This window comes from Pleurodeles waltl, chromosome 10, assembly GCF_031143425.1.
Source record: "Pleurodeles waltl isolate 20211129_DDA chromosome 10, aPleWal1.hap1.20221129, whole genome shotgun sequence".
Lineage (NCBI taxonomy): Eukaryota > Metazoa > Chordata > Amphibia > Caudata > Salamandridae > Pleurodeles > Pleurodeles waltl.
In genome coordinates this window covers 762,236,472-762,262,973 of record NC_090449.1, presented here as the reverse complement: position 1 = coordinate 762,262,973, position 26,502 = coordinate 762,236,472, and the positions used below count along the sequence as shown (strand labels likewise).

The 26,502-nt window shown below is 42.1% G+C and overlaps 1 protein-coding gene across 1 annotated transcript in view; it reads right to left on the bottom strand.

Annotated features, from left to right (window-relative positions):
* LOC138262453 (protein adenylyltransferase SelO-like) overlaps positions 1-26,502 on the bottom strand; it is a gene marked incomplete at its 5' end in the record, with an annotated part of 306,692 nt that overhangs the window by 251,390 nt on the left and 28,800 nt on the right. Inside the window, one exon of the mRNA XM_069212347.1 lies at positions 13,504-13,622. Within this exon, the coding sequence (XP_069068448.1) occupies positions 13,504-13,622 (119 nt within the window). The remainder of the gene's footprint in view (positions 1-13,503; positions 13,623-26,502) is intronic.

Here is a 26,502-nt window from a genome sequence, read left to right as displayed (position 1 = left end):
CTCCCGCCCCAGGGCTGCTCCTGCTCTCTCTCGAGTTGCCCACCTTCGAGAGATGGCAATTTGCTTTTGCTTGTGCATGATCAAGGCAAAGCAAGTGTTTTTTCTCTGAATATCCACCTTGAAACATTATCTGTAAACCTTGAAGGAGGTGTTTGCATCCCTGTTTTTTTCGAGCACAATATCTCTCGTAGTGACTGTGATGAGTGAGTTTTTTCTTGTCATCTGCTGCTCAGACCAGAGGTCATGTTCTCCCTTTTAAAAACTACAAGTATGTATAATGGGATACAAGCCCCGTCCTTTTCGCCCCACCCATGCAATCTCTTCCCATCATTTTCCAGGATGATGGACAGCTTACTAAAAGGACCGCCCTTCTGAGCATGTTTTCCGCCGATTTTTGAAGACAAGTTCCTGATGCAGAGTAATATGATCGATCACATCTCTACGACAAACCCCGGCCTCACACAGCCAAAGCAGTGGATTAACGCAAAGTAATTAAAATTACTTAACAATAAAAAAACCTTCGAAATTTACTGAAAAAAAAAAAAGGTTACAGGGACATTATAGTTAGGAAATAGAATTTAAAAAAACATAGAAATTCACTTAAAAAACAAAGGTTCTGAATTTACTTGTACAAAACCATAGAAGTTCAACAGTTATAGTTACCTGAAGTAACTATAACTCATGCCCTTAGGTAACTATAACTTGCACCCTCACCATGCACTGCTAATTAACCCAAATATTACATTGCTATCACATCACTTATGACATCTTTGCTAAAAGCATTCATAATATCAATGTAACATTTGCAGTAAAATTATTGAGGACAAAACTGTGCATGTCAGGGGCGCGAGATATAGTTACTTTAGAGCACAAGCTATAGTTACTTCAGCTAACCATAACTGTTGAACTTCTATGGTTTTGTGCAAGTAAATTCAGAGCCTAACTATAATGTCCCTGTAACCTTTGATATATATATATATATATGTGTGTGTGTGTGTGTGTGTGTGTGTGTGTGTACATATTCTTGCTTTCATATACCCTGGAAGGCTACTTCACAATTGCTTAAGTGGCAGTTGAGGAATACAGCAGGTGGGAAATGCAGGTCTCCTAAGGCGCAGCAGGGTTATACTTTGGAAGTCTTCTTGAACAGATGGGATTTCAAGCATCATTGGAGAAATCTGTGTTACTTTTCAAGACACAGGTGTAGAAAAAAGGACTGTTACAATTTACAGTCCAAATTTTAGAGGGACGGCCTATTGAAACATTTGACCAATCAGGGTTTTGGTCATGCTTTATAAATCAATATCAATCATGCACACAGCCAGTGGGTTGGTGACGTCAGAAACATGGTTTATTGATATCCAGCAAACAAATTAACTGATGAAAATGCTTGAATTAACAGGAACTACTGGTAATCACTCTCGCAGGATTCCATTCCATCACAGCAAGCTTCTCTGGTTCATTACCTGCTCTGAGCAGGCTTTAAAAGTGCTGGAAAAAAAAGACGCAAAGAAATTAGCCATTTTTTTTGCCCCCTCCCTAGCGAGAGGGTCCCCCTTTGCATACATTATGCCTGGCACAGGCATAATGTAGTGCAAAGGGTTACAAAGTGGCACAATACCTGCATTGGCCCAGTTTGTAAATATGGCGCAGCATTTTTGGCCTTCTAACACATTAGCTTAAAAAAAGTACACTAATGTGGCGTTAAAATGGCACTAGGGGCTCTTAAATATGCTCTTTGGGGCATATTTGAAAAAACTGGAGCTGCACAGAGTGCTGCACCACTTTTCTTGTGCCCCTTAGCGCTCCCCTAACACCATCATGTGTGAGCTGTATTTAAAATACAGCGCAACATGGCAGTAGTTAGGGGACTAGTGTCAGAATTTTTTACGCTAGTCCGGCGCTTCGCAGGATTAGCGTAAAGTATGTTCATGCTACTCCTGCAAAGCACCCAGAGGCCCGCTGTAACCAATAGACGCCTCCTTTTAATGCCTTCTCTGAGCAGGAGTTAAGAGTTCCAGAAACAAATGATGCAATGAAGTCTGTCAGATTTCTTTGCGCCATTTTTTTGGCCCTCCCAAACGAGGGAATGCCACCCTTGCATACTTTATGGCTGGTGCAGAAATAATGTAGCACAAAGGGATACAGAGTGGCGCAATGCATGCATTGAGCCACTTTGTAAATAAGGCACAGCGTTTTTGGCCTTCTACCGCCACATTAGCGTAAAACAATGATGCTAATGTGGTGTTAGAATGGCACTAGGGGCTCTTAAATATGCCCCTATATTTGATGTGGCTAGCTGACTGGATTAGTAAAGCCAGCCTTTACAAGTGCTTTAAAACACATTTATGTATGTGAAAGGTGAGCAGGAGAGGTGAGGGACACATTTGCTGGATGGTAGTGAGTGAAACCGAAGAAGAGGTCATGGGGTGGAGGGGCACCACAATAAACTGTTGCACAGGGCGCCCGTGCAGAGTAGAGTTCTGCAGTGCCGGAGTGCAGTTGTGTAAATGCAGTGGTTAAGAGTAGAGTGTGGCATGGAGTGGAGTAGAGCGGCATAGAGTGCAGTGGCATAGAGTAGATTGTTTCAGGGTAGAGTGAAAAGTCGCAGAGTGGAGTGGTGCAGAGAAGAGTACAGTTGCATAGAGTGTAATGGTGTAAAGTGGTGTAGAGTGCAACAGCATAGAGTGCAGTGGTCAGAGTAGATTATTGTGGCGTACAGTGGATTGGCGTAGAGTGCAGGGGCACAGAGTTGAGTGTTATAGAGTTGAGTGCATTAGCGTAGAGGGTATTGGCATACAGTACAGTCTTGCAGAGTGGGGTAGAGTACAGTGGCACACAATGGAGTTGCACAAAGTAGATTGAAGTGGTCTGCACTGGAGTGGGGTACAGTGCAGTGGCGAAGATTGCAGTCATGTAGAGTACAGTGGGGAAGAGTACATTGCCATAGAGAAGAATGGCACATGGTAGAGTAGAGAGGCATAGCATGAAGTGGCGTAGAGTGCAGTGGCTTAAAGTGGATCAGAGTGGAGTGGTGTAGAGTGGAATATTCATGGTAGCACATTGCCATTACAGACAACACATTTCAATTGAAATGACCATTACATTTGCACAGACATACAGTTTTACTACTTAAACTATATGGTACGCCGACCAAAATGTGTTGATTGCATCATCTAGTTTGATGATTTGTATTGATTATATCAAAGTATTTGTTTCCAACACACTTCAGTAATAACAATAAAGGATCTTTATTTGCATTCCTAAATCTGACATATTCTGAAATACTTACACAGTTGTTGTATGCTATAAAAAAACTCTTTTTACCCTGATTATCCAGCAAGATTGTCACAGAAATCCTCTCACTCTGAAGTCAGAGAAAGAAAAACAAACAAGTGCATTTGGAGGACAGCGCCCGACGTTTGACCTAGGTCTCTGAATGCACAGCAAATGCAACAAGATAAGAACAAGATTTAAAGGACTGTGAACAGAAAGCGAGTTTGTGGAAGGAGACAGAAACATGGTTTAGGCAACGGGAGGGAAGAACTTTACCTGGATATCCTAAAGCACATAAAGCCAGAAAATGGAAAGCCAGAAAGTATGAGTTACAAACCACAAAGTCAATTGTAATTAATAGGTAGAATGCATTCCTAGGTCAACTATCTGAAAGTCCCCAAGACGTCTTTAGCAAACCAGACAGCTGTGCTGTCTGGTAGGCTGTGACTTAAAAAGGAGAGCACGCATCAAAGGGGGATAAACAGAGAGTTTGAGAGAAAAAGATAACTGCATGTAGATCGATTTCACAAATGTATGTAGCCCTACAACATGATTCCATGCTGGCTGGCTCTGCTCATTCTAACTTGTCACCAGCATGTTATTAGCAGCATGCTTAAAACCTGTAGGACTACATATGGTGAGGAGGAAGAACACCTTATCAGATGTTAAAAGGACATATGGAATAAGCAGCATCTATAATCAAGGGACCTGAGAAGCAACCACTTCTTGTGAAATCTAAAATGCTAATGCTTGAATTTCAACATCATATCATCTACATAGCATCACAAATAGTCCATGCCTCATAACAGGCTATATGTCAAAAATTACAGACAAAGGGCAAAACAGAGTGGAATGTAGAAAAAAGTATAGTTGTGTATGAGCCGTAGTAGTAATGTTGACTGAAAAGCTACCAGGTTAAGTCTGAACCTAAGTTAAAGTGGTATTTTATTAATAAATGAGCCAGACTAAGCTCCCTAAAACATAACAGACTTTTCTATTTTCATATACATACTCTTTATAACACCCAGTCATCTCAGTATATAATGCTATTTATTGCTGTATTACTTCTGAGATACATTATACCACCTTAAAGGCCTTGGGCTGGCGGTTCCCAACCTGTGGTCCACGGAACCCAAGGGGTCAGCAGGCCTGGGCCGGCAGGAAGGCACTTCTCAAGCTGGCGCCTCTTGCTGCGCGTTTTTATATTTAATGCTACATTTGTGCAGCAGTTTTAAAAGCACTGCAAAGTTCCTTGTACATCCTGCAGCTATCTTGCAAAAATGGAAATGTCAAGATGACTCTGGTGACAGCTGGAGAGAGATGGGAGTTTGTCTAGTGGCAGTTTTGACTCATCTAAGGTAGCGCAGATGGTTAATATGCCTGCTGCACAGAACATGTATCATGCAAAGAACAGTATTTTATGTGAATAACACAGTGGGTTACTGCTTTTGTCACAGAGGTAATTTTGTTACTGTGCAGTTCATAAATTACAATCGTAGTCTAGCACAGTCAGCTATTAACTGCCATCAAAGAGCTGCATGCAAACTGCATGGCAGAAATTAGAAAGCTATGTTTTTACCCAGTCTTTCATTATCCTTGTGGTGCTAAAAAAGCTTTTCTTGCATAGAAATACATTCTTATTATTAAAGTCAACACTAACCACTGTGTTATGTTCTGAATCCAGAGTTTGTACATTTCCAGACCAAGCACGCTTAGAAAATGCCTACCAGCATGGATGATATGTGAATTCTATACCTAGATGACATGTGAATCCGACACCTTGTAGTCCCCTAAAAAGTGCTCTGACACCCTACACTGGTATGAGACGTGCTACAAAACAAATTAAATACATGTGACTGAGAGGCTATGGAGAGATGAGGCCCCTATGGATTTACTTCTTTTCCCTGCCACATATTTAAGTGAAAAGCTTTTTCAGATCTTATGTACCTGAAAAATAAAAACCGAAATCGCTTGGGAATGTAGAATGTGGCCTGAGGATTCAGCTTTCCCTAAATAAAACAAAACATTGAAAAGTCAGTTGTCGAGTTGCAGCGCCAACCTTGACATTAAAGATTTTCAATGTTTTCATAGTTTTTCAATATAAAATAATTATATCTAGTAATTCGAGTTTTTGTTTGGTGTGAACTTGTTTATGTATTTTTTGTGAATTACTGTTTTAATGTTTGAAATTTAAATTGTACAAATTGCATGGGGGTTCCCCCGCTTTCAACAGTGGTTCAGTGGGGGTCCTCAGGTGTCAAAAGGCTAAGAACCACCACCTTAGGCCCATATGTACAAAAGCTTTTCGTATTTCTTAATGAACCAAATAGCAATTTGGGCCAATAAGAATTGCAAAACAGCCTTGTCCAATATACAAAGGGCTCTGTGGCGTTGCCTGTAGAAATCCCATTTTGAGATTACCAAAATAGGAAATAGCAAATAGGGATTTCCTATTTGCAATTTTCAGACACCACGTACATAGCATTTCCTACATGCGAAATGGGCATTTATTTAATGCTATTACCATCAAACCCAATCCAATGGTAACCATGTGCAAATGAAATAAATGCACCCAAAATGCACTTTTTGCAGTGCCTTGAAGCACACACTCACCATAGTCGACAAAAGAACATTTTACAAGAGCACCACTTTTTCTTCTTAGATTTAAAGGAGCCCTTAGTCCCATAAGTAGGGAAGGTTTTGCATTTCCAAATTTGTGATTTCCTAGTAGTGATTGCGTAGGAACTGCTATTACGAAATCACAATTTTAGTACATTCCAATTTGCATTTCCTAAATGGCAATTTCTTAGGATTCGCTATTTAGGAATTGCATACTGAAGTTTTGCACATAAGGACCCATGTGACAAACTGAATAAGTGTGAGCCAAAATGTTCCATGAGAAATGCACTGCAATAAATGTAGCAAACCATGGGTCTATACATATTAGGAAATGATGCAATAGGTGTATTAAATAAAATACTGTTCCAGGCATTTACTCCAGCTACTTTGTGCTAGAATAAATTAATAAAAGTGAAGGTGTGATCAGTTAGTGGTGGGGGTGTGAGTTCATGCATACGGTTGTTGTGAATAATAGATCCGCTAGAGGAAATTAGATATTATTAGGTAGGTAGGTAGGTAGGGATATGGCTTTTGATGGAGAGGTTGTGACACTTGAAAAAGAGGAATGGTCTACTTGCAGAAATACAAAAATACAGCAAACAATTGTGGGCTCAAGAGGCTGGAGGCATGCAAAGAAAGGAAAGTAAGAAGAGGGGCATTTTAAAGAAAAAAGGGGAGACAAGTGAAAGATTTAAGTCCAGGTCTATAAACAAGCCTTTATGAGATACCATGCATCAGAGGATGCAAAACTATAGAAAGTAAAAACATTATCTGCAAGTGAGGTAATGCTATAATCATGTACGTGTGATAGGCACTAGAATCAGACGAACAGTCTGACTGCTACTAAGCATCCTCTAGACCACTGCAACGTTACAGGTTGCGTGAATTATCAATTTACACAAAGACTATCTCTGGAGCAGCCTAAGAAGAACACTTCAAAGGAGAACCAAACCTCTTCTGCAGCATGATACAGAGAAAGCACTGTCTGTGGTGACATTTGCAGTACTGTGGCTTGGCCTGTCTTTTAAAGAACAGGCACTGGCAAAGCCAATACGTCTTGCTATAACAGGAGCTATTGGATTTGTCAATGTCTTCTAGCACTGTTATACTGAAGTGCGGCTGCTAGAACCCATGACCTAGCCGGCCCTGACCATGAGATGCAGTGATCCATTTTCTTAGCACGGGATTATTCTCTGCCTTCACAAAGAAAAACTTTTTCAGGAACAAATTACAATAACACCTTGTCAGCAAAGAAGAAATTAGAATACACATTTGTTCATCGATTTCTTTTCTGAATGGGGGCAGAAAATGTGAGACAAAGGCTGGGGTCCTGAGAAAATCACAAATTAAGTAATATTAACAAAAATAAATGCTAACCATATTGTATAAACGGGTGCAAGGCTGCAATCTACTTAAAACAGAATGAAGTTGTCAAAAGCAAAAAGGGTCATGGGCCTGGCTGCGATGTGTGGAACCCACAAATACATATAACGGATACTGAAGGAAAACGTCACAATGTTGGACCCACATTAAGACAGTGCCAAAAAGCCCATGCACAGAAGGGAGCACAGCACTGTCTGCATTTTGCAAAACCCGCTGGTGTAACCTTTGGGCTCTTTTTTTGCGGCAGGACGGGAGGAGGCAAGCAACAAAGGGGTAAGTGTGAGGGTGCAGACAGGGCAAGCAATAAATGGGGAGGGGCCGGGGCAGGCAAGCACTAACAAAGTAGGGGAATGGGTGGATAGGAAAGCAACACTGCAGTAGGTGGGGGGTAGAGGGTGCAAGTAAAAGGAAAAACAAATTACTCTGGAAGCAGCAACCAGCGGAAGTACACTAGGCAAGGGAAGCAATACTTGGGCCATGCTCCATGGTAGGAACAAACAAATGAAGAGGAAGTGAAGCTGGCACTTGCTGATAAAAGAGAAGCAATGACATGAGAGAGACGATAAGCAAACTAATGTTAAGCAACAGGTGGGCTTTAAGGGCCAGATGTAGGAAGCCGTTTGCAAACAGCCTAACGCGATGCTCATTCACAAATTGCGAGTCGGTACCGACTTGCAATTTGTGAATGCGACTTGCAAATAGGAAGGGGTGTTCCCTTCCTATTTGCGACTCGCATCGCAATTCGCAGTTACCACCCGTGTCACACGGGTGGTAACTAATTCGCAAAAGGGAAGGGGTCCCCATGGGACCCCTTCCCCTTTGTGAATGTGGGCATAAAGGTTTTTTCAGAGCAGGCAGTGGTCCAATGGACCACTGCCTACACTGAAAAAACAAAACCAAATGGTTTCGTAATTTTTTTCATTTTGCAACTCGTTTTCCTTTAAGGAAAACGGGCTGCAAAATGAAAAAAAAAACTGCTTTATTGAAAAAGCAGTCACAGACATGGAGGTCTGCTGACTTCAGCAGGCCACCATCCCTGTGAGTGCAGGGACTCGCTATGGGGTCGCAAAAAGCGACCCACCTCATTAATATTAATGAGGTGGGTCTTTGCGACCCCATAGCGAGTCGCAGACGGTGTCTGAGACACCGTTCTGCATCCGAATTTGCGATTTGGACCTTACTACATCTGGCCCTAAGCTTCCTGTAAGTAAACATAATGTCTCACAAGCTAAGGAGTAAGTGCTGTCTCAGGCAAGACCTAACATATAGGGGGTTATTCTAACTTTGGAGGAGGTGTTAATCCGTCCCAAAAGTGACGGAAAAGTGACGGATTTACCACCAGCCGTATTACGAGTCAATTATATCCTATGGAACTCGTAATACGGCTGGTGGTATATCCGTCACTTTACCGTCACTTTTGGGACGGATTAACACTCCTCTAAAGTTAGAATAACCCCCATAGTGTGTGGGGTTAGGGATGGGCTAAAGCGTCAAAGAGATGCAGGTGCCCTCCAAAAATTACCAAAGGGCATGAAAGAAACAACAGTGCCCCCAAAACATTTAGGGAAGCTAGGGTGAAGGCAGGAGAGTGTTTAAGGATGGAGTGGGGAAGTGTCATGCCTGAGAGGAAACATTATTTACCACGTAGCATTTACCATGCAGGACCTTTACCATGCAGTCTTTACCACACAGGTAAGTATTTGTACACTTACCACGCAGTACTTTAATACGAATTTATGCTTTTTATGTAATGTTTTTAAAGTGATTTTAGGATGGTAGATGTAAAGGGAGGTAAGAATGATTTTAGGGTTAGGGATAGGTAGGGGTAAAGGGATGTAAGGGTGATTTATAATTTAGGAATTGGACGAGATAAAGGGAAATTATGGTGATTTTAGGATTTTGGAATGGGTAGAGGTAAATGAAGTAAGGATCATTTTAGGGTTTTGGTGGGCAGAACTAAAGGATAATGAGGATGATTTTAGTGTTTAGGAGTGGGTAGAGGTGAGGGTTAGGGAGGTGAGGGTGATTTTAGTGTTAGGAGATTGATAGATAAAGGAGGTAAGGGTGATTTTGGGGTTAAGAGATGGGCAGAGATAAAGACAGGTATGGGTGATTTTGGGGTTTAGGAATGGGTAGAGTTAAAGGCAGGTAATGGAGATATTAGGGTTTAGGGTGGACAGAGGTAAAGGGCGGTAATGGTCATTTTAGGGTTTGGGTGGGTACAGGTAAAGTGCGGTAAGGGTGATTTTAAGGTTTAGGAATGGGTAGAGGTAAAGTGACATAAAGGTGATTTTAGGTTTTGGGATGGGTAGAAGTAAAGTGAGGTAAGGGTTATTTTAGGGTTCGCCGTGGGTAGAGGTAAAGTGAGGTAAGTATGATTTTAGGGGTCAGGGTGCCTAGACGTAAAGTGAGGCTAGGGTGATTTTAGGGTTTAAGGGTGGGTAGAGGTAAAATTAGGTAAGGGAGAGTTTAGGGCTTCGAGGCAGGTAGAGGTAAATGTGAAGTTAGGGTGATTTTAGGATTTAGGGATGGGTAGAGCTAGGGAGGAAAGCATGATTTTAGGGTTCAAGGATGGGTAGTGGTAAAGAGAGGTAGAGGGGATTTGAGGGTTTTGGGGTGGGTAGAGGTAAATGGAAGTAAGGGTGAAACATAAAACTTCTGAAAACACAGCATGTTTGATGATGCATAAAACATCCTGCAATTTTAAAACGGGTAACTAACAAATAAGCAAATGTGACACAGCAGCAAATGTTAGTTCTTAAAAACACGTATGTCTTAATTTCATACTCAGTAAGATTGAATGGTGGCTAAAATGTAGGTTTGTTGGATAACTGTTTTATAATTTAGAGGATGTTTTAATTCATCATCAAGCATGAGGTGTTTTCAAAAGGTTTATGTTTCCACTCTTATGGCTCCGAGACAACACTGGAGTGTGAAAATTACTTTATTATAGCTTAAGGAAATATATTACTTGTTTGCACGCTTTGTAAAAATACCTTAACAATATAAAGTAATTTGCGTGATACAGAGATGCTACAGCTGGCAGACTAAGACTCCTGCGTTCTCATATAGCTTTTCCTTTCATCTGCCACATTTAGCGACATACATGGGTCCTGAGCGGAAGGCACCGTTCTGAGTGCGTCTCAAACGCCATCTTCTTTACCGCCCACATCTATTCTTTTTACCATGTCTTACTACTACTGATCAGCTTATAGCCTAAAACCTGATCCTGCAGACAACAGTAGCAGCTTGGAGTTAGGCTGATAGGCTCAAGGGTGTCGCCCCACTGATAGACTCAAATGCCCCAATGTGGCACAATGCAGCCATCCACAAAGGAGGAAAAGTGGTATTCTGGGGTTTCTGGCATGAGAAATGCTTGCAACAAGTATATCAGATGTATGCTGCACGCCAGCTCAAACCTTCCATAGTGCTACAACAGGAATTCAATCTCCAGGCCACAGATCAGTAACAATCCCGTCAACTAACACATTCTTTATGTGCGGTCTAAACATGAGCTCCAGTCAAACTCCCACAGTACCTTCTTCGACCACTGCAGGGCTGTGATCTCCAGCTTCTATGGTGTCCTCATCAAAACCCTACACTTTGGTTCCACCCTTAGGGCGAACAGACTAGCCTGGCCGATTCACCGGAGAAAGGCTTACAAGCTAGAAGATTCGGTGCTGTTGCTAGCACATCACAATAGGGTGCTCCGAGAATCTTGACTACAGTTTTTTTACTTTAAAAATTTGAATGACTGGTATTGGTCCCCATGGAGTCTTGAAAGTGCCACGCTTTTGGCCCATGACAGTTGCTTGAAATGTAATGCTGACGGCTGAAATCTCTATCACATCCTATGGTCTTGCCCTGGACTCACTGGGTGGTGGGCAGCAGTCTGTGCACACATCAGGAGATGGCTCCATACCGATAAGGTCTTCCCCACAGTTAGCCTCCATCAAAGATGTAGCAGAGCTACCAGTTCTGACATCTCATTAGGATCAATGGCTAGGTACAGCACTTGTGTGGTAAAGCTCTGCTTTTGTCACTGCCGCCAGACTACTACGTTTACAGGGATTGATCGAGCTCCAGAGAAACACACTGCATATAAGCCCAATGGCAAACTCCTGTCTTTGACGCAGTTTGGGAATTTTTCCTGGAGAGCAATAATTCTCCGATTACCTAAGGCAATACCACCTGCCCCCTGGCTCATCTGAAATGTGGCAGTGGATAAATTACATGCATTTCTCCAGGTTCTGGGATCACACATCCGGTACATGTCTGGAGTAGGCTTGTCCTTGCTTAGTTGGGCAGACAAGTCTAATCCTAGGGTTTGAATCTGTGAAATAGATTCCTCCCAGAGTACTGCCCTTTCTCCATCCCCCTTCCCTTTCCTCCTGGGCTAAGTCATTCTCTTGGACAGAGGCTTTACATGCATGGCCTAAGCTGTTATGTTATATTTGGTTATTCTGCTGTAAGAATCTTTCTCTCCTTTTTCTTGACACTGTGGTCATACTGGTTGACTGAAATTAAACCCACTGTTAGTTCATGTTGGTTGGCTGGGATCATTATTACTTGTCAACATTGCTGTATGTTGTTGATTACTAAATAAATCAATAAGAACATTTAGCAAACAAAAACTCATAATTCTGATTTTAATTATTGCGTTTCTGTCATTTTGATGTCATTTTATGTATTAAAATTTGTTCTTCTAAATTGGTGTGGGATTTTTCTTGTGTTTTCATTTTATTGCTGTTTGAGTACTGCATAAATATGTTACACAATGCCTCTAAATTACGCCTGGCTGCTATTGTGCCTTTTTGAGAGGTGTAAGCACAGATTTATGGTCTTTGGTGGTTCACCCTGACATGAACTGGGATTATTCTGTGAAATAGGTTCTCACCCCCTTTAACAAATACTCTAATTTCTTACAATCGGGTTGATCAATCGTTTTTCCAGTAAATTGACCCCTAATCAGAGGTCAAATTTAGATCTAATAGTACTAGTAGGCCTACCTCATCAACATCGCCTACTGTGAAAGTATCATCCCAAATTTTGAATTTTGTGGCAGTGAAGATAGTGGAAGCTTGGCTGACGGAATCAGGAATGAAGACTGACTGCTATGGCCAAGGTGAGGTTTTCAAGGAAATAAAATGTTGTGGGAAGGTTGACCACTGACCTCTAGTTTCTGGTGGTGGTTGGGTCAGTTATGAGATTTTAGACTAGAGGGCTGATGATGAGACATAGATTTGAGGAAAATTCCAAAAAAGATAAATGTAAAAAAAGAGGTTCAGTATACACTTGTTTAAGGGTGATTGGAACCGTATGCCTGTGTGAATGCTTCATGACAGAAACAAGTTAACAGGTAAATAAAAAAAACGTATTCTTAATTTTCAAGAGGACACATCCCTTTTCAAATAAGAGAATGCTCACATTTGAGTGTGTGCCCCCTACAAAAGCCGTTGTAAACTTGGATTACAGGGGCTCAATAGGGGGCCTTGACGACTTTCCAGTTTCCTATCTACAGCCCTTTCGGTGCAAATGTCACAGGTGCGTGCAGAGGGGACGAATTTTCAATAATGATTTTTCTTCACCGAAAAAGGCATACACCACAGTGGTAATCTGTTCATATTTGCAAAATCTTGCTACAGTGAGCAAATATTAGTTTCATGCTTTGTGAAGACTGCAACCTCTATCCAAACCCATATATATTTAATATTTCCGGGCTCTAACAATACAATGTGTCAAACACATTAGTTTATTTCAACAATTAGTCTGCTCTTGTATTAAAAATAAACAAATTACAAAACATACAGGAACTCCTTAGAAAACAAATCTAAATTCTTTGCATATCTTGATTGTGTAGTCTAATTATATTTACTAGGTAAGGTACAGTGACATATAGGCCTTTGATGACAAACACAATATACAGCTTGTCTAGAAAACGTATGAGGCAAAGGAGAAGGACTTCACAAACATCTTGATAATGGAAGGGTTAAAAGAAGGGGTTCGGAGGTCCAAAGAAACATATTACTGAGTAGGTTATTTAATAATAAGCATATGACTTAATGGGATGCTTTTTAAATAAAAAGAAAGTCCTCCTTTTGATTTGAAACTCTGAGGTTTACTATGTGGTAATACAGAGAGAGCATGCTCACATTTCTCTTTTTTTCTGAACAAGACCAATGAAAAATGCTGGTAAGGTGGGTGATCCTACAAACCAAATGTTACCTCTGAGACTGCTACAAGGTTAGGTTTTGATGAAAAAGGGGTCGGAGTCACAGCCGAGAAGACACAGGCTCTCACGCGTCGCACATAGTTTTCTTGAATAGGGTCCAATGGAAAAGCAGCTTTAAAAAAAAGAAATCAACTGTAATAAATTAACTGGGATGGATTCCTCAAAACTTCATTATTACACAACAGTTGGAACAGTTGTTTTCTTGGATATATTTGCTTTGAACCAAAATTCAAATGATGATACCTAAAATTAAACACTTGAAGGCCTTCTTAGAACCTATTTGAATGTTTTTCTAATAAGATGCAACACAGTCCGAAACTTCAGCAGTACGTCACATCTACACTTATAAAATGTTTTGAGAATCAGGCTCCCAGACAATAAATGTAGCTCGTCTTCCACTATTAATCAGATTCACAATACTTCTGACACATACATGTTCGATATAAGTGGGGAGTGAATGCCATATATGAGCAAAATTGGAAGAATGCGATTCACAGAATCAGGATCTGAAACATTTAATCCAAAGGATGGAGCTTACCTATGTGAAAAATTCAGAAGCATGGAGGATTTTCCTCTGTCAAAAGCTTAGCATTAGGATTGGGAATATGAATAATCTCAAAAGAGGTTGGTGGACGTGTAGAAGTTGGAAAATATCCAACCAGTGGTTATTTATGAACATTTCCAAAGTTTTTCACAACCAGTTTCACTCTTAAGGTTTTGTTTTGAGGTCAATTCACACAAGATTCGTAGATGGAAACCTCACATCTGAACATATTTTACTTTGAGCTCAGTTTAATCTGTATTGCTATTAGCAGTGCCATGTTAACACACTGATAAATGTTCTAAAACCGCTTAACAAAACATGAAAACGTGCTAACATGACCTCCATCAAAAGGCTGTGAATGGGCCGGAAAAATGGACAACAGCAGAGAAGAACGTTTACACTTCATTTGTTTTGCAAAATAATCAGTTGGGAGGAAGAGTCAAGCAAAATAAGTCTGTGGTTTTTGCCTCATGATTGTGAAATTCCCCAGTGCCTCGCAATTTTCAGCGTTTTTCTGGTAAAGGTATTTCCCCAAATGGAGACCACCTACCAGTGAAGACAAAAAAGTTAAACAAGCATTTGCAACAAAATAGGTCTTGCATTTTCTTGAGTTAGAGCTATTGGCATTCATAACTGGACTTTTCTTGCCACATAAATTGGTCAACCCTGCCTCATAATTTCATCTTTTCCTGCCATATAATTCAGGTGGCCCTGCATAAAACTAAAGCACTTTCATGTACCTTCTTCCTCTATCTGCAGCAAAAAATTGGGCGAATCTTAATTGGAACATGCTAACGTTGTGTTTACTGAAGGCAAATATGCACTTACAAAATACACGATTTCCACTTAAAAACTATAATCGAACCATGGAACACATTTGCCACAGAGAAAATAAATATTTTTTAAAAGCTAATGCCTGCATATTAATACAATTGTGTCTTTTAATATTTATGTTTACGTGTTGTTTTACTGGTGTGTCCCATATGGTGTTTGGCTGCAATTTACACTGTTTAGGTGTGATTCACTCCATGAAGATTTGTAGCATCTGATAACATCGATGCTCTCTACAGAACAAGCCAGCCAGCCAGCCAGTCATTTACACTGTTTCATCTGGGCGATGCTACCCTGTCATGAACACATGCTAATTTCTGCTCTGTATTTTTGTTTTTCACGTTAAACTTTCATCTCCCAGCAGTCTTTTTTACGTTAATTTGCTGTATCTCACAGTGTTTACCAGTAAAGAGTGATTCATGTCCTTGTGTTCAAAATGTTTTCTACAACATGATAACATCTTGCTGTTTGAACTTTCAGGCTGGCAGCTTGTTTATAGTTTAGAGTGGAAGGACATTTTCATATGTTAGAGTTTGCATTTCTAATAAATTATTGTTTATTTTGCGGATTGTAAATCAGTGAGGGATAAAAAATACCTGATAGCCCTTTAACAAAAATTGTTTGTGCCCTTCATCAGAACACACTAGCTCAAATTAGGCACTGCAAACATAATAAATGTCCCTTCTTTAGATCCAGCTGTTAATCTACACAGAAGGCTGATTTATTTTTCCTTGATAGCGAAGCCATAAGCTGTATGTTCTTAGCTTACAAGACCCACAATTGCCTTATTAGCATACACAAAAAGTATGTTTTTTTTCTAGGTTCAGCTGTCAAAGCATGGACTAATTATGAAATAGCGCAAAAGGTTAATGTGCCTGGTGCTAGGAACATGAACTAAGCAGAACAGAACTAGCAACTAATGTAATAAGTTCACATGAAAGGCGATATTCACAGGCTGTTGGCAAGCAGCGGAAACTTCACTGGAAAGACAGATGAGGATTGTTTTTGTTAAAGCTCTTTTCCCCTTCTGAGGTGTTTCTGAAAGCGATTGAAACCAAGGGCCGGCTCAGCCCCGCCACTCCTGATAGCCAGGGAGGATTTTGGTTTGTGAGCCGTTTCTAAGCAGTACCATAGTACCACCATAGTGAAAAACAAAAACATGAGCTGCTCAAAATGAAATATTCCAAAAACACAGGCTGATTGGCCTGTGCCCTCAAAACCGAGGCTGTTGTGAGAGGAAGAAAGGACACAGAAGAGAAATAAGTACAACACACACCAAAGACATGATCAGTAAACAACTAAAAAAAAAATGAAAGTAATAGAGTTTCACATAAGTGAGCCGACAGCCGTTATGAGCATCAGCGTGAAGAGACACAAAAGGAAAAAGAAGTTCGCTTGCAGTCAAACATATCGGCAAAAGTGCAATTAGCCATGTAACAGAGGTGATGGCCAAGGCGGTAACAAAACTGCCCTAATGAGGGACAAATGTAAAGCATTTACCAACGAAAAAAAGGGTATTTGAAAGGCTAGCCCATGAACAAGTGATAGTGAGTGTGGTTAAAAGCCCAGATACATACCAACATGTCAGAAAAGCAGCGCTCGTGTGCTTCTTTGCTCAACCTAAAAACTGAAAGTTGTTTTAGACATTAGATCTCAACCAGTAGATGTACTGCTGGTAGAAAATCTGCTGGAGTATGTACACAAATCCAAGATTTTCATATATTTGGATGAGTAGATGAGTCATTCTTAGTGGGGACATTGTTGGTGCTAATTTAATAGCCAGGATACTGCATAATGAATACTTCAGTCAAAGTGTCAGTACCTCGGTCAGGAGAAAAGAGAACAAAGAAATAAAATCCAATTCGAAGGAAGTTGAAAACTCCTCAAATATTATCAGTCTTCTTTGGAACATAAGTATCAATGTGCTCGATTTAAATTCTATCTGCCAGTAGCCATTCCTATCTGTTACAAGAGAACCAGTGTAATTTGGAGGGAACTGGAGAAATATTTTTAGAAGAGAGCAGCAACAGTGGAAGATGTAACCATCACCCACCATACACCATATATAGGTGCCCAGAAGGGCAGAGACTATTTTTGTAACTGGAAAAGGAATTGCTTTCAGCTGAACCCTGTGCAAACGTTATTGGGCATTCCTGCAAATTTACTGGCATCACTAATCACATCGCTAATGGCACTAATATGTTCTTTAGCCTTTTCAATGAGGAATGCCTGCAGCAACTGCCTTTGTCTCAAAACATATCAGGGAATCAACATATGTACTGTCAATGTCATAAGATAAAACATCTGTTGCAGCATCAAACCTAAGAGGTGAGAGAGAGTCAAGAACAAATACAGTTCTAGTATTACAAAATTGTTTTGGAATTGTTATGCATATCAGGTTGAAGAAGATTGCTGTCACAGTAGAATCAACAGGCAAAGGTAGGTCAGAGTCCAGAAGAGGATACCATTAAGGTTGACTCACAGGCCAAAGCCATAAACCAGGGTAGAGGAACAAAGGATAGGATTAAAAAAAACAGTACAGGAGTCAATATCAAAGTAAATGTGTTGCTAATCATGGCTACAGAGTGAAATCGGTGCGCTCTTTCAAAGGTGGCGCTTTCAGCACCTGTGCATTCATTACAAAAGAGACAAATCCAAGAGGACTCCCCCTGTGCACATATGCTACTGTGTAAAATGCTTCTAAAACAGATTCCACCAGTGCCACCCCAAACTCCTGCGTGAGAGTTTAGAGGGGAACCCTTCCAGGGCTACTAAGAGATAATCCTGACAGTACTCTGCCTTCCAGTGACTGCACGGGGACCGAGATTCTCTGGTTGGCTCTGTCCGTAGAGTACCCTGATATTCACTTAAAAGCCTATCTTCCCTTGTGCTGTCAGAGATTTAGATCTGGTTTCAAACCACTGTGAAATTTTACTGAAGTGAAATGAGTAGTGAGGAAATGTAACCCTAGCCTAAAGCCGGTGTATATTGCAAAGCCAATGAGAAGAACACAATTTTTGAGTAGAGGTAAAAAATAAATGAGTAAGGATTTTCACGGCCAATTGAAAACGATACCCCATGCTGTGAGCGATGGGCTCAATTTTGAGCGTCTTCCTACCTTGTAGAGGGCAAAACAGAAAAAGTTAAAATAGACACCTAATTAAGAGTCATACTAAATATCAAAATCTATATATCGTAACACCTTGTTTGACTGATTTTGCTGGCTCATGTCAGAAACACCTACTCTTGGTCCTGGTGTGGTATTTTCTGCAGTTACAACATCCTGAATGATTTGGTGCTGGATCCACTGACCATAAGGTTTCTGATGGTTCGCAGCACACGCAAAAGAATGGCTCCTGCAGCAAGAGCAGTCATTCTCTAATGGCACTGAGCACCCAAAACCCAGACTGTGTCCACAAGCTGGATTTGGGTAACTTTCCCATTGCTTGGCTACTCTGAATTGGTAAACCCTTCCATACTATCCTAATGACTGTCCTGCTGAGAGATTATGCCTGTTCCCAGCTTAATCAGGTCAGCAGACTACTTCTCAAAGAGGGTAGCAAAAGGCCTTTACTCCAGTCTGGCCCTTTGATCCAAGGTGCTGTGATTTAAGTCCATTCCCTGTGGACTACCTGAAAGGGTAGGAGTGCCGAGAGGGACAAGAGCAGAAGACAATCCAATTGGTGCAAAAGGAAGGAGTGGAAGTGACTATAAGCAGTAAGAGACTAGAAATCATACCAGGATGCCATCTTCAAGATCCCTTGTGCCCCCATCCATGTTCCTGTCTATTTGTCAAATCAGAAGACGTCGTTCTACGACAACTAAATACTGTTGTTAGAACCATTACACTTTAAGTCCTTTAAGAACTGCAGCATGGAACCCTGGTAACTAGAATGCATGAGTCCTCAATCTTGTTAATCAACCATCACAGAAGGGGCAGCAGAGGTTCTTAGGTAGGTTCAAAGAAGATCCTTAGTTCAGAAGAGAGACTCAAAATATTGGATTATCAAAAATTGGTATGGGAAGTGAAACTTGATGTCCACAAGAACTGTTAAAATATTCGACCTGATATTGAACTTGGGCTTGAATTTCTTGTTTGTAGAAGGGATGTGGATTGAGCATGCTTTATATAGCTGACAGCATAAAACAAGTTCAAGTTTAAGTTTCTTGACTCGGTTAATTAAAACCATCGCAAATCCAAAATACATAATAATAATAAAGATACTTTGCCTACTCATTATGTTAATAGAAACCCATAATAAAAACATAAAAGCTTATTTGAAACTAAAACATATCATGGTAAAGAGTTGTGCATAGCTAAAATGTTCTCCACTTAATTCCAACCTTGGTCTAAAACTTAACTTTAGGACTTTCTTACTCCCTTACAAACACTATAATAGTGAATGAGTGAAGCTGAGTGAGAATCCTAAGTAGTACCTAGGGCTGTTTCCTGGCTGGTATTAAACTTTCGGAGCTTTACTAATCATAAAATAATGGCCCTTGCACACTTGGCTTCAACTTTATTCACAAATTCTTTCTGAGCCTGTACCATGAATTTGGTCCTTCAACAGGAAAACGGGATTGAAAGTCCGCTGAGCCAGCTTATAATGGCCGGTCTGCATGAGCGTATGTTCAGTGTCTTAAAAATGTTTGTTAGATATAATATCCTGAGGGCTAGCAAAGCCGGGCACGCACAAAAAATGTGTTCTAGTGACTCTTGTCTGTACCCACACAGTCGACAGGAATGTGTCAGATCCTGCTGTCTCCATGAAGGGACCATATCCTTTGTTTCCATCAACCCAAAGCGGAAAAGCTTGAACCGATGTTTCAGCGACTGGTTGAAGGTTGCTGCTAGGTATTCCTGTGCCCGTAAAGTTTTGTACAATGTTATTATAGTCCAGACGTGCTGTCTGCTTGCCAGTTTTTGTTTATCAGAATTTAAAGATTTCTTCTTAGTGACAGTGTTTGCCTTCCGAAAAAACTCCTTTTTGTCTGGGTTCTGGTCCCAGGCTTCTAGCAAACCTAGTGCTTTAATGCAGTTATTTAAGTGATGACCCCAGGTGCTTTTATCATTGTGTCGCTGTTGCTCCTCAATTTCCATCCAATATAGGTTGTTTAGAGTACCAGTCTCAGCTGCACGCAACCTCCAGCATTGTTTAATGAAGGCACATCTACTCTGAAATTCATAGTTTTTCAGACCCAATTCTAAACGAACCTGAGCTGGAGATGCTGGTCGTGGTATCCGAAAAACTGTTTTGGAGGCCTTCATCTGGACTTGATTGAAAAAAACTGCCTCCTTCCCCAGCATAATTTCGGCGCCATAAGTGATGGTGGGCATTAGCCGCGCTGCCATGACAGAAAGCAGGTGGAAGTATGAAGGGCAGCTCAGTTTTTGTTTTAGAACTTTAAAACCATAGGTCAATGAGAGGGCTTTTGCTTGAGCGACAGCAAGCTGCGGCTTGAAAGTCAGGAGGCGGTCCATAGTGAATCCCAAGTACTTATATGTGGGTGCAACCTCCACCCGGTATCCGTTTATGAACCATGAAACAGATTTAAACTTCCTGTCAACTAGGCGGACAACCTTAGTTTTACTCAAATTCAATTCTAGGCCTTGCATTGTTATGTATGTGTAAAATGCATCGATGCTATGTTGTAGCCCAACAGGTGTTTGGCTGAGTAGAACTATGTCGTCTGCGTACTGTAGCCATGCAATTCCTTTCTTGGCCAATACTGGCGGGTGGCTATTTATGGGAGCTAGAGCCTCGGCTAGGTCTGCAAGATATAAGTTAAACAGCGTGGGAGCCAATACACATCCTTGTTTGAGTCCTTTTGCTGTTAATATTCTGTTGGTGAGGTGGCTGCCCTCTCCAATTTTTACTTGCACCCAAGTACCTGTGTACAAGTCCATCATTGCGCCAAGGAGGCTGCATGGTAAGCCCCACCCTTTCAATTTCTCCCATAGGCAGGTTCTTGGTTCGCAATCAAAAGCTGCCTTTAGATCAATAAAGCACGCTAGTAGCCTTTTTTTCTTAAGCCTGGCTTTGTTTCCCAGCAGGGGCAGGGTTGCCAGGTTGGTGGAAGCACCCATACCAGCTCTGAAACCTGTCTGGCATTGTGGAATTAACTGTCTGTCATGAATCCATTCTGCTAGTTGTTGTAGTAGGCAGGATGCGTAGAGTTTTGCTTCCACATCTATCAATGCTAGTAGCCTGTAGTTTGAAGGATTTGCGGGGTTACCTACTTTGTATATAGGGTGAATAATGCTGCCTTTACCATGAATCTGGGAGACCCGTAGTGCCATGGAGCTCGTTAAAAATCAGCGCCAAATAATACGCCCAGAATGAAGGGTCTCCTCTAAACAAGGCATTTGGAATGCCATTCTGACTAGCTGCCCCTTCCATTTTTAGTTTCTTAATAAGTCTTGTCAATGGTCATTAGAGCATGCTTTCCTTCGTTTCCGTTTAGAGTTAAGTCTGTTTGCGTTGTCACTCTGAAGCCAAAATGAATCTTACTTGAGTCATTGGCTATCTGTGAGGCCTCCTCCTTCGCATGGTGCTCTGGGAGTGAGAACATTGTCTGTACGTGGGCTTCCCTTGTAGCTGCATCGATACCTGCATTCGTGTGTCGATTTTGTCCCTTTGTTAGTCCGTTTAATAGTTCCCAGAACTTTTTGTTATTTTTCTGTTTGTTGAACATGAGCAGCTTGGTCCACAGATATAACTCTGTTTTGCCATCCAGCAGTTTTTCTTATATTTGGCTCTTCATTCAGAAAGCCTTGTGTCATCAGATTTCCTCCCCCAGTGTACGTCCTTCAGGACTTTTTTTGATTCTCTAGAGACTTGATTTTTCAAATTGCGCAATGTCCTGTTGAACCATGGCTTTTCTTCTTTGCGACTCTTGACTTTGTTTTTTGACTCTATGACCGCAATTTGGAGACGTTTTTTGATGGAAAATGTATTTATTAAAGAATCACATAAATGCTTCCAAGCGATCACTCGTTCTCCTTGGGGGTGGTCTTCTAGTGCCTGTACTCTTAGTGATTCTTTGAGCTCTTTAGTTGCGCCTGCACTGTGGTACACTACTTCCATTACTTTGTCGAGGCCCGGCCCCTTCCATTTAATTTTTTTTTGTATCATAAGTCACTGGGGCTGAAATTAAGATATTAGCAGTGGGGAGCCGATTCCATTCATTCCGGATCTTAATAGGTTGTGGAAAGTGATCTCTCTCTGTGCGTTGTTGAATCCTATATGCTGAAACCAGTGGCAATGCAGTTTCGTTTATTAATGTAAAGTCGATGTTGGATTTTTTTTGTGCCGCTTGAAAAGGTTACTTGCGTGGATGAGGCGTCCTCAGGGAGAGGCGTCAGGCTGCGCAATCCCAGGGTTTCAAATTTTATATATGTGCATGTTCCGTTAGGGTGTTTTGTGCTTCCTTTTCTCAAATCAAGGTTGAAATCGCCAGATAAAATGAGGATTGCGTCCTTATTTTGTTTCTGCAGCATTTTTAGAATATTGGTCAATGTTTCAATGTTCCCACTGTTTTGGATTTTGTTAGGGTGCACGTATACGTTGATCAATAGTAAAGTTCTGTTGTTGCCTGATGGCGCCTGATGTTCCAATTTTATTGGTAGCAGCCAGTCAATTCCCAGGTCGATCTGTTTGATCACCCAGTTGATTTTTGTGGAGCAATACGTTGTGAGGCCCCTCTTAGGGTGTCCATGTTTTTGAGGTTGTTTTGCAGAGACGTCTATCCCAGAATAACCCAAAATTTGTATCGGCTCCATGCACCATGTTTCCTGCAACATGATGATTTCAAACTGCTGAAGGAAACTCAGAGCTGCCCTGTCGGTAACCAGATTTTTTAAACCGTGAGTGTTCCAGGAGCAAATATGGATATATTCTGGGTTTTCGTCAGGACCATTTGTAATTGTTGTCATTTAAATTTTGCCTTCCAGTCTGTTTGACTGTTGAGGGAGTACCAATGAAGATCTGTTGGTGCACGCCAGGATGGGAAGTGCTTTGGTGCTTTACAATTGTAATGTCGTCCCAACTGCTTAGGGAGGTTTCTACTCCCACGGCCCCTTTTAAGATTGAGCCGCCCTTCTTTTGTTGCAGTATCAAAAGGTTAGGGTATCTGGGCGGTTCTAGTTTTTGCAGGGCGATGCCCCATGCGCTAAACGTGTCTTGATGTGCTAGAATTTGATCAATAATGGCCGACGTGGCCCAGGATATCAGCGTTGCCTCTTTATCTTTATTGTTTGGATGTGGAGTAAACTCCACGGTCATCAATTCTGTTGTTGAAATGTGAGCCAGGGGCAAAATCGCATGTATTAACTTTAGTATGGTGCCTCTATTTAGAATGTCAAATGCCCCCTTCGAGTTATAGCAAGGGATGAAAAGTACTTTATTTTCCTCTGGAGCCGTATTGCCCTGCGTTGTCTGGTGTCCTGGGATTCTTTTTAGTGCCACGCTGTTTGTGCAATCATCTGACCAAGGATGGTAACCATGATCTAATATCTGTTTGTTGTTGCCTGCAGGTTGATTTATTACGGTCATGTTGTGTGAGGAGCTTGTGCATTGAGGGTTATGTTCCCAGGTTTTGCCAGTTTCCTGCCTGTCAGTAGACCGCTGAGTTCCCTGTTCTGGACACTGCCTGATGATAGTTCCATTTCCCTGGAATTTCTCTTAAGGCCGTCTCTCCTTGCAAAAAGCTGCTACCCTGCTTGTTGCTGGAACGGGGGATTTTCGGAGACTGTTGCTGTGATGTTGATTGATTAACAAAAGTGCTTGGTTCACCCGTGGAATTGTCCTCACTGGTTGGCTGTTCTGCCCTGATCTGTCTAGATTGGCAGATCTTGTTTCTATTTTCAGTGCTTTCTGATTCCTTGGACTGCGTGCCATTTGATTTAGCAAACGATTTCCATATACAGCTTTGCTGGACCCCCTTTGTTTTTTTCCGTGCCTTCCTTTTTCGTTTCTTTTCTCGTTTCGTAAGGGATGATTCCCCCACTATTGAATTGTTGGGAATTGAACCCTTCGATCCACCCTTGAGGGGTGCCATTTCTTGTGTGCTAAGGCATGATCTGCCCTCTATATTGCTCTGAGACATTCCCTGTTCGGATAAATGAATATCCTTGATATTATTGCTTTCCTCATGGGATATCTTTGCGTTTTGTGGGTTATCCTTCTTCGTTTGGTTTTTGGGGATCTTCTCGCCACAACTACTAAGATGCTCTTCAGTTCTAAGGGTCTGGATTTTTACCTCTTTCAAGATGTCATTTAGGATATCCAGGGATCTTTGTGAGTTATCGCCTGTGATGGAGCACTGACATGTCACCTGCTGAGTGCATGAGTGGGTTTGAGCCCTCTTTATCAGATCATTCAAAGATTGTAGCTTGTTGTTGATGCTCACAATGTGGATGGCCAGGATGTTGAGTAAATCTACCTGAGTGTCTTGCTTATCTGCTTGAAATTGGATGGCTGCTGATATCGCGTCCATTGTTGTTAGCAAGGCCTTCCACAAGTCTTCAGATGTTGATGGTTCTACATTTGCTTTAGCCCCCGTTGTGTGGTCTAGTGAGTCTTCAAGTTCCCCTAGTTGCTCTGGTTGCTCTATTGCCATGACAGCTGAGAATGCGTGCGTGTCGAATGTTGTTGTTGTGGTTGATGTATTACAAGATGGGAGATCTTTTCGTGGTGAGCTTGTACTACATGTAGATCCCATTTTTGTTTTGTTTTGTTGTTTGCAAACTGAGTGCCCTGAGGTGTATCTGAGCAGGTATCTGAAAGGGCTATCAGCAGAAATTCCTCAATTATGATACAGTCTGTGTCGTTCTCTACTTGCGAGGGTGTTTGGAAAAAGGAGTGCAGCACAGACTCTCACCCCAGTTGTTCCAGTTACTGAGGTTTAAAGTGGAAAAAGTATCATCTAGATAACATCTGTGAATTTCTGCGCTGATCGTTAAACCGGTTTTATTTGGCTGGGGAATTGGTGTGTTGATTTTTCCCAGGTCCGCGCAGGTCCTTTCGATGTCCTACACGGTCTTCACGCCAGCTGCACATGTTGTCTCGGAGTTGTCGGCAGGAGCTATATCCATTAAGGCTCTGGTGGTATTTGATTCCTTCTTAGTGAGCAAGAAATCTGTGATCTTATATTCTGCTTTTTTTCTCTTGCTTGGATATTTGCAGGGCGATTTCTTAGTTTGTGCCGGGTTTGGGGGTGCTTTCCTTTCGGTAGATTAATTTTTTTGCTCGTGCTGACCTTCCCCTGGTGAGCCTAGCCTTTGTCTCTTTGCTGCTTTTTTCCTTCCACGTGTTAATGTCATCCTTGCTGCCACCCCTGGGTTGACAGACAATATCTGAGTGCTTTCAACGGTGATTGATTTTAGATTATGTGTGTGCTAATCGTGCAAAAAGCCTCTCCTTCCCCACTTCAATCCAATCCTGGTTGCACGAATTTGCTTGGCGAGAAAGAGAGCCGAGTGGAGTCAGGCAACTCCTAACTAGCGGGAAATTCCGGGGGAAAAAGGGACCTCGGGCAGCAGGTAGCTTATGCGATTCTGCTCCTCGCTGGCAGCAGTTTGTGGATTTCTTGGGCTGCGCTTCGTGGCCCCCACAGAGGGATGCAGCGGAACCGGCAGATCCCCGCGGCCCTGCCCCTCTGTGATCCTGTCCCACGATCGGTCCCCGGGTGCTGGAGGAAGAGGCAGGCTTGGCGGTCCACGCTCGGAGCACAATTCACGCAGAGGCACCGAGCAGCAGTGCCAACTCTCGCAGTGAGAAGGAGCCGCGTGCCTCAGGAAAGAAGCCCCAAACAGCCCAGCCTTTAGAATAGTCCCAGGCACCCCTGCCTGGGGTAGGAGCGGGTTCTAGCTCGCAGGGCGGGGGTGGGGTGGGGGGCCAGTGGCGATCAGTTCCTTACCGGGAAGACAGTACTTCGATTGCAGCCCCGTGGTCTGCGCGGCGCCGGCGTGAGAGAGGCGGCTGCGGGGAGCAGAGCCTAGTCCAGTGGTGGCTCCTCCTGCCCGGTGCCCCCGGCGAGTCTTGAAGTCCGTGGTCCATGGTGCCCAGCGATCATGGGCTGCAGGTGCGGGTGCGTTGTCCCCTGGCCGCGGGTGCCGCCGCTCCAGAACGCGTGGACCTGGCTTCAGCGATCCAACTGGAAGTCAGGCGGACCGTAAATCAGGCAATCTCGCTGCAATCTCCTCGTCTCCTGTGCGTTGTGCTTCTCACAGTCCAGCATAAAACCTAGTGTCAGTTGATGCTTTACATTGGTGGTGACATGCTTTGAGAATATTTGAGAAACCATACCCTTGGTAGTAGGAACATTAGAATATGTTTCTAGACAAATGCTACAAAGCTGAATTGACGGCGATGTTGGATGAAAACTCCACCAAAGGAGAAGAGCCACGCAATCAAATGAGTCTTCTGTGGCAAAACAACTGAGAGACTAATCAACGGCTGGGTTGATCCTTCACTCTCGTGGTGATCAAGAAAGGAGTAGAAGCATACAGTAAAGTGATGGGAGGGGTCCTTGCAATAATCCCAGCCACTGGTAAATACTTGGGCTGCATCACTCTCCATAGTTAATTTGCACACCGTACCACCTTAGTACAGAC